General features: G+C 40.7%; 1 protein-coding gene across 1 annotated transcript; it reads left to right on the forward strand.

Moving 5' to 3' along the window:
• The first annotated feature begins 1838 nt into the window (after window positions 1-1838).
• Window positions 1839-8655, forward strand: LOC148025275 (L-gulonolactone oxidase 3-like). The gene is made up of 4 exons (XM_087692277.1): window positions 1839-2761; window positions 6683-6834; window positions 7124-7379; window positions 7536-8655. The coding sequence occupies exons 1-4, from the start codon at window positions 2161-2163 to the stop codon at window positions 8486-8488; spliced, it is 1962 nt and encodes a 653-aa protein (XP_087548403.1). The 5' UTR covers window positions 1839-2160; the 3' UTR covers window positions 8489-8655.
• Window positions 8656-9339: the final 684 nt, after the last annotated feature.

Raw genomic sequence — 9339 nt, forward strand, 5'->3', positions numbered from 1 at the left:
TTTTTTGGATGAATAGTTCCGTCACTTTAAACGTTGGTATATGGCTTGTATTTTATAGTATCAATCACATAAAATAATTTATTTTTCATTTTTTGAAAATGAAAATATGATCTTATCTAGTTACATGGATTTCGTAGTTAGCAAGTGTGCGTGGCCTCCTATTTTGTGATGTGATGAGAGCAAGTGACCTCATGATTGAATCATCCTTCGTCCCTACAACCAATAACAAAACCAAAATGTTGTGCTATGTGAGCGCCATATGTGGGACTTAGAATGGACTCCTATTGTTTTAGGAGCTTTGACTTACTACTCTGTCATATGGCTACCTCTCATATATCCATCAAAAAGTGCTCTTCTCAAACCAATCTATTATCTACCATTCTCATGCAAATAATGATTAATACAAACCAATAATGGAGTTGAAGTGAACAAAAAATCGCATCTTCATTGTAGTAGTCATCGTTCAAGGCTCATTGCTTACTCCACAATCCACATGATGCTACTTGGTGCAATCCATGTCCTCGCTTCCACCCTTCAATGCATTATGGAGAGGAGAAGATAAAGAAGAAGGGGAGAAATAGAGGAAGAAGAGCATCATAATGTGTCCCTTGCTCTCTTGAACTTAACCTCACACACACACCCTCAACCTTATCTCTTACCATGAAGGGGTGAATAAGAAGAGAGTAGAATGGCAAGAGCTTCTCTTCACCAAGTCCCTCACTCTCACACTCACTCTTTCCCTCTCTATCACTTTCATACAATCATGAAAAGAGAAGCAAGAACAAGGAGTCCCAAAGTTTGTGCACACATTAATAGGTTGCTCGATTCTTGTTCATCCTTTTTATACATGAGCTTTAGGGTTTTTAACTGTCTTGGGCATCCAATCCACTTTTTTGGCCTCATGACCAATCTTCCTCCATTTGCATGCTTTGCTAAGGTCCACAAGCCATGATCCAGTAAAGCTTGTTATCTCATCCTTGGGAGTCTACCCATTAATACATTTTGCACCGGAGTGAGCCTTGCTCTCAAATTTACATGACAAATTAACAGCGCAACTACTTCATTGCAAATTGCCAATGATGATCCTTAAGTTGTCATAGTGCAATCCACAAAATATGATCTATCTTAATTGCACTCTTGCTTGATTTGCATCCTCTTCCTTTGTATGATTACCAGAACATAGTATAGAAATTTTAAGTTTGCCATATGAATTCAATTTAAACGAAGGGCATGTGATACTCTTTTCTCAACATGCTTGGCATGTTTTAAACATGGTCCAAGAATTGGGGACTATGAGATTAAACCAAATATTGACAAGGGGCTTCCTAAAAGGGAAAATACTAAGTTTGTCATTATAAGAAGGTTTTCACAAGAATATTGCCTTGCTAATGGCCATGAATTTTGAATGAATTAATCTCTCCCTTTTCTTAGTTTGCTTTTTTTTTTAAAGTTTTGGATTTTGTGTTGTGAACCCGCTTGTAAAGAACCATTATTACTTCCACCCATTGCTTGGGCTTCAAGACCAAGAAAGTTCAATGGCTTTCTTGAGTGCTTTCTTTCATTCTAAGGCAAGTCATAATGAGACATTAATGTGGAAGATTAGAAATTCTCTTCCATTTTTTTTCATGTAGAGTTTAGAAATAAAGCTTGTGATAGGGAAGTGAAGTAGACTTCTCTCATGGATAAGGTTTACTAGAAGGAAGGTTGTCATAAAAGCGATGTTCAACTAATGTCAAGTTTTTGATGGAGTTGAAGATGAGAGATACCAAACGAGCAAAAATTATCAATTTTTGTTGGATGTTTAAAGTCAATTGGTTTCATTAAGAGTATATTGTGTGTGGGTGGGGGGGTGCGTGGATTGCAAGCTCATCAAAAGTGTTTTCTTTCACATAAGGCCCATGACATGGAGAAGTAAATTTCACTAGTGTGGGTTGTCATGGTTAGTGGCCTGGTTGACTGGCGGATGAGAGACGATGTGAAAATTTGGAGCTTGGAAAAGCAGATCATAAAGGAAGGTGAGCTTTTACATCATCCTCCCCCCGCGGCCCCCGGCCCCCGTTCCGTTTCTCCCCGCCAGAGTCTCCTTTCCCTCCTTCTTACGTGGAAATTCTTTAGTCACCTAGACCTTCTCCCCATACACCTAACGGCAGCACGAATGCAATGCTAAACCTCAAGCTAGTAGCTCTGGGATTTAGCCTGATACTAATCCTACTCCTGGGATGGGCAAAGGCGGCGGATCCGCCGCCGACAGTAGTGTGCGCCGCGAAGGAGGTGGATCTCCAAAACAAAACCGTCGACGATATAGTAGTCCTTGGAGCGACAGTACCCGAGAGGGAGGAGGGGGCGGATGGGTGCAGCGTCGGGAACTCTTACGGCGTGTGGAACGACCGGAGGCCCTGCACCGCGGCGGCGGTGGCCTACCCATCCAGCGAGGCGGAGCTGCTGGCCGTGGTGGGCGCGGCCGCCCGCGCGCGCCTCAAGATGAAGGTGGCCACCCGGTGGTCGCACTCCATCCCCAAATGGGCCTGCCCGGGCGGCGCTGGCGGCGGCCTGGTCATCAGCACCCTGAACTATACGCGGAACCTGGCCGTCGACGCGGCCGCCATGCGCATCACCGCAGATAGCGGCGTTACCCTGGGCCGCCTCCTGGAAGCCGCCGCCGCCCATGGCCTCGCCCTTCCTCACTCGCCTTACTGGCTCGGGGTCACACTTGGCGGCCTCCTCAGCACCGGCTCCCATGGCAGTTCCCTCTTTGGGAAAGGTGACCACTACTCTTCTCTTTCCTTCTCTGGGTTCTTTCTTCTCCTTTTTAACCGGCTGCGGCTCTCATTCACAGGAGGCCTTAGCGTTCGTTTGTCAATGGGGGTTAGTTAAAGAAATTAATGTCTTTTAGAAATAGCAACGTGTCTCGACACTCCTGCTCCTTATTTTTATGGATCTATATAGAGTTCTAGACCTCGTCACATCTCTCTTTCTCTATATCCCATTAAAGCAACGTGCTAATTATGATAATCATGACTTGTTTTTTATTAAAATGAGTGTCAATGTAGCTTATTATTCGAACATCACCTAAGAACCCCAACCATCGAAAAGTTTGGATGGTAATAGTCGCAAGCCACACAACAATTGGGAGGAATTGAACTCTGAAGTTTTAGTCGTATTTCCACATTGTACACTACATCAACCACTCCTCGGAAGGGATCACACAGCCCTACCCCAACATCTAGTCAAGCTTTTTTTAAATAATGCATGGTAATATATATTTATCAAAGGTTGAAATAGATTACAACTACCTTATAGCCTCATTCTTTTCTACTTCAGCTTCTTACAAGCAACTTTGAATATATGGGCTTTTTTCCTAATGACTTTTTAAGATTGTTGGACTATCTCTCCCAAAAATTCTCCATTGGAAGCCTCTCATATATCGGATTTTGCAAGCTGGTTTCCCCTTATGATTAGAGAAGGACCTCATCACATTTGTGGGCCCAATTCTTTGCAAGGGTGGCCATGTGTATGCCTTTCTTTGTATCATCTCTTGCATTCATGCTATCTTTTCATTCTCTAAATTAAACTTATCTCTAAGAGAGTCCACATTCAATAGCTCTACCATTGCTTTGTCCCAAATATCTACCCACCTAATTATACCTTTGCTTGCAAGCTTTATAGCCACCTTTGTATTTGTATTGATTGGCAGTTTATTGTCCTTGTATGCCTACAGGAATGTCCACAAACAATGCAATAGTGTGTAATCTCTTGCTCTCAGGATTTCTTCTCCCCATCTCAACCCTTTTCCATACATGTAGCATGCTCCTGATGGTTTTGTAGCCTTCTAGGCTTGCTTGGGCTGTAGCAGCCATCAATTTATCCTCCCATGTTAGACACTTGTATTTTCCTCCTCCTACCTTTGTTGTGCTCAATACTGCCCTAGTAATTATGGCCCATGGTACCTCTTTCTCTATTCTGAGCAACATTTTGAAAGCTTTTATTTCGACTTGAGGACCTTCTACAACCCTAGTCCTCCATTTTCCTTGGAATTTGTCACAGTGTCCCAGTCTATTGAATGCCATCTCTCTTATTCCCCTGATGTCTAAAGGAAGGACCTCAACTCATTGAGATGAACATGGCTATCGACATCAATATCTTATCTTCTATTATGAGCCTCCTTGCCATAGTGAGTGGAGAACTCATGAACTTCTTGACCTTTTGTTCCATCTTGTCTAATAACCAATCCATCTTGCTCTTAACTAAAACTGCTGGTCATGTTGCCGCCCCAAGTTACCTAAGGACCTCCCCACTTTTACCAAATTGCCTTCTATTCTCTGAACCTAGCTTGGTTGATCATCAAGCCCCAACTACAAGATCTTTGTTTTGGGCTTACTACTATAAGATCTTTGTTTTGGGCTTACTTGGGAGTATTGATCGTATACCTACAATGGATTGGCCACATTACCTTCTTTCGCTTGCATCATGTTCGAATTATTGTCTGCAAAGAGTTATGCCTCCATTTGCTTGCCATTGGGCAATAGAAATGCAATTTAAGGGATGCCCTAACCCAGGCATTCTACATGATAAAAGATGAGGAGGGGAAAACATACACAAATAATGTCCCAATAGCCGAAGTATTTATGAAATACCTAGAAAGCATAGTTGAGGAGGGAGGCACATTTGAATGTAACCTATAAGATAATGTCCAAGGCTTTTGTTTACGGGCAAAAGATTCAGGCTCTTGAATATAATTGTGGTTGAGGTGGGACTTCCTACTGCAAGTAATGGGCCTGGGCAAGGGTGGGGGTGAATGGCTATATATCCTTGGGTTGGTTAATCATAAATATATGTATATATCATGTGGGCTTAGCATAAAGGATTTTTAAAATACCAATTTTACATTTTTTTTACATATCGCTTATAGATTGAATAGAAAATGGTTATGTTTTATTAAGGAAAAATTCACAGATAAGGATATTTATAAATAGGCCTTGAACGCATGTGATATAGAGGGTATACCTATAGTGAACTATCCATGTATATATCCCAAGAGATCAATCAAAGATGGCACCCTACAGTACAAGGTGAAAAGAGGAAACGACATCTAGTTAGGTTTAATTGGCCCCACAACAAAACCTCATGATATTGAAGATAATAGGGAAAATGCTATAGGGAAGAACAATGAAAAAGACTCATATTTCTTGTTATGGGAAAATATCAATGACTTTTTTGTTTTGGTGGGGGGTGGTGTCCATTGGGGGCTTAAAGATGAAAGGTATGGTCATTAACAAAAGATGCAATTTTCCAATGTTAATCGTGCCTCAAAAGCTACAACCCTAGGCACACCTATTGGCACAAAACCATAGTTTTGGGTCTCAACTGTTGTGAATGGTCATTTTAGGAAGAAGGAAAACATGAATGTTCTTAGCTTTTCTTAGGATGAAAGCCACCAACAATGGTTGCATGTGGAAAGAAGGGTTTGATATTTTGATTAGTAAGAAATGTATTAACACTACAAAATGCATCAATTTTGCTTGCCTCAACCACAATTCTCAAAAAAGAAAGATAAACAAGGGATGAACCCTGGGGAGATCGGTCCTAAATATATGTATGTATCACCTGAGTTCAACATAAGGGATATTTAAAATATCATTTTTACACATTTTTTTAAACATACAAAAGGGTCCCATATAAAGGGGTTACTTACAAATTGAATAAAAAAGGGTTATGTTTTATTAAGTAAAAAATCACAGATAAGAATATTTATAAATAGGCCTTGAACGCACGTGATATAGAGGGTATACAATAGTGAACTACCTCTGGGGATGAACACATATGACATACGTCTCTTCGTTATGCTAGGTTCGTGCCCACTCAAATAGTTTGGTTGGTATTCGCCTCCTTGCAAAAGTCATCAATGAGGAGAATTCCAATACAATGAAGCTCCAATGTTCATTCACCTTGCAAGTTATCCAATCTACATAGAGATAAATGCCATTGTAGCTCTTTGTGGGCATTTAACTCTGTCTTATCTTTTGGAGAGAGAACACACATATTTTTTGGCTACATTAAGATGGGGGCTTGGGGTAAATTGTGTATGGGATGGTTTTTTTCTTTTCCTTTTAAGTCGAAGTGAAAAAAATAAGAAGATCAATATGAAAGAAATCATTATTCAACTTCAAACGTTGTTGTTAGTTTAATATTGGTCAAGTGTGGGAAGAAGTGTTGTTTTTCTAGTTAAGGTGAAATAAAAAAATAAGAAAAAAAAACTATTCATTTCAAACTTTGTGGCTATTTTAGGCATACTAAGATGTTTTCAAAACTTGCACATCAATGAAAAGATATAAGAGTCACTGAGTTAGAGAAGCTTTTGTGTTTAACTTTGAAAAATCTTTACCATGAGCATTAATGTGAATTGCAAAACTCTTAACTCAACAAATACAATAAATCATATTTGAGTAGGGTGCATATCATGGGAGTAGTGATATTGTGTTTGGCCTTACAAACCAAAGCCAAAAGAACATCATGGTATCACTGATTCTAGGCCCAATCCCAACAATAATAAACTTGCATACTTGGAGTCTTTTTTAAATGTTTATTTACTAGAATCTAACCAAATAAAGTCAAATTTAAACATTTGAAAAGGCAGATTCTCAAATAACTTGCAATGTGATTGATACTACTTTTGTGTGTGAAGGTAGCGCTGTCCATGAATATGTCACACATATGACCCTTGTTGTGCCGGCCTCACCTGAGGAAGGCTATGCCAAGGTTGTGACCCTTATCGAGGCTGATGAAGATCTCAAGGCAGCGAAGGTGTCCCTTGGGGTCCTTGGAGTGATCTCTCAGGTTAGCACACAAATGGAATAAGTTCAATTTTGCATCTTGAAGCATTTTCATAGCAATAAAACCTATAAGAGTGCACTTAAAACTTCTATATGCAATTAATGAAATGCCGAATGATAAATTTGAAACTTCTATTTCCATTCAAACCCCAAGTTGTAGCCTTGGAGACACCTTGAATCACCATCTAAAGACGCAATCAATTAAGCAAATGCATCTTCAATAGTGAGATCTTTTTATCTGAAATTCTCTCTCTCTCTCTCTCTATATATATATATATATATATAATGTACAGGTTACTCTCCAACTTCAACCAATGTTCAAGAGGTCCATTACCAACCTTGTCCAAAACGACACCCTTCTTGAGGATAACATATTGTCCTTTGCTACCACCCACGAGTATTCCGACATCACATGGCATCCCTCACAATATGAGGTCATATATAGACAAGATGATCGAGTACCTGTGGATACACTAGGAGATGGAGTTAATGATTTTATAGGGTTTCGACCACAACCACCCTCTGTTTTGAATGCCATACGCGACATAGGTAAACTTGCTGCTCACAAACGTTTCCTATTTCTTCTCTTAGAATGGGGAGGCAAGATCACCCAAGGTTTGAGGTCGAGACACATGGCATGGGACACATGTACTAGGCGCAACTCATTCCTCCTCCACTATTTGAGTTTCCTTTGCTTTCTTGCAGAGGTGATGTTCGAGAAGACCAGAAATTCGAAGGCAAAGTGCCTGGAGGCAAGAGCTCAAATAGCCGCCATCCTTAAGCTCGGAACTGGCCTTAAGAATGACAACAAGTCCTTCACAGCCTACCCTGTGGTTGGATTCCAACACAAGATGCAAGCATCCGGGAGTTGCCTCAGCGAAGCAAGCAGTGACCGTGTGTGCGGGTGGGACCCGAGCGTAAACGGCCTATTCTTTTATGAGAGTGCGTTCTTGATCGGGCTCGATAGAATCCGTGACTTCATCCAAGACGTAAAGAGGCTGCGAGGCATTAATCCGACAAGGTTGTGCGGCACGGATATGTACAACGGCTTGCTATTCAGGTTTGTGAAGAAATCCGATGCGTACTTGGGAGCGATGGAAGACTCGGTGGAAGTGAACTTCAACTACTATAGAGCAAGGGCAGGTGATAAAGCCAGGCTAGACATGGACATATGGGAGGAAATGGAGCAGATGGCCAGATACAAATACAATGGGTTGCCATCGTGGGCCAAGAACCGAGATCCTATGTTTGATGGGGTTAGTAGCTTGTTTCAAGAGAGAGCGATCAAGTTCAAAGAGGTTATGGCTAGACTTGATAGTGAATCCCTCTTCTCAAGCGAGTGGAGTGATCGTGTCCTTGGGATCGCTCCCCCAATCCTTGGTCTTTCCAATGCAGCTCAAGAATTGCACAAACCTAGAATGCACACATGTGAGCTCCTACCTCATGAATATGAGTCCCAAAGGCATACATGTGATCTCCTACCTCACCCTTCTCCTTCTCCAACCCCACTTTATCTAGGTCTCTCATGTGCACTCGATGGTATGTGCATATGTTCTCATGATCTACATTGTGATCCACAACAAGGATATTATTGCATGCCTGGCCTTATCTACAAAGATGCTCATGTATGTCAATACCAACCGCATGGCAACCACTAAGACCTATTATTGCCACTCGCACTAATGTGAAAACCAATTATTCAAAAATAGAATGTGCTCACATTAGCTAAAGGATCTCATAACTCTAAGGATAGTTTCTTTCAAGCAAACAAGAATCCAGTTCTTCAATAAATACTACAAAGCTAATACAATGATAACATGTGGTTTGTGTGATAGCTTATTCTTTTGTTTGGATTCATGGGAGATGGTAATTAAAGTGGCAACGATATGATTTTAGGCCCCCATAATTTCTATTGTCTAGCTCTTATTTTCCACCCAAGAGCTCATGAATTCGTAGCAAGAGTTCTCTTAAGAGAAGGCCTTACATTGAAACTTAGAGGAAAGAGAGTTTATTTTAACGATATTCAAAGTGTAGATCACATGATGCTGAATGTCGTATGCAACATTCGAAGGAGAGTAATGCGCAAACTAAAGCATCTTACATGGTTAGCTCCTAAAAGTACTCATCCTATATGTAATGATGCCTATTACTACCTCATCAAGACTACCAGAAAGTAAGCTAAAATAGTTCGTGTTACATGGTTAGCTCCTAAAAGTACTCATCCTATATGTAATGATGCCTATTACTACCTCATCAAGACTACCAGAAAGTATTGCTAGGTGCCTTGCTTGGTTGGACACCCATGTTTACATGGTGGGCACATGAAAGTCTAGGCTATTGCACACTCAAACACTTCTTGATTGATCCTCTCTTCTTAGTGTCATTAAGGATGGAATGACAACGATGTGACTCTATTTATAGTCTATCATTCAATATTCAAACTGTAATATAAGGAAGGTTCATAGGAAGTGTGGGTAGGTAGGCTTAGATGATGTGCAAAGGGGTCTAG

This window comes from Lygodium microphyllum, chromosome 14, assembly GCF_053477565.2.
Source record: "Lygodium microphyllum isolate KBCC chromosome 14, Lygodium_microphyllum_v1.1.10, whole genome shotgun sequence".
Taxonomy (NCBI): domain Eukaryota; kingdom Viridiplantae; phylum Streptophyta; class Polypodiopsida; order Schizaeales; family Lygodiaceae; genus Lygodium; species Lygodium microphyllum.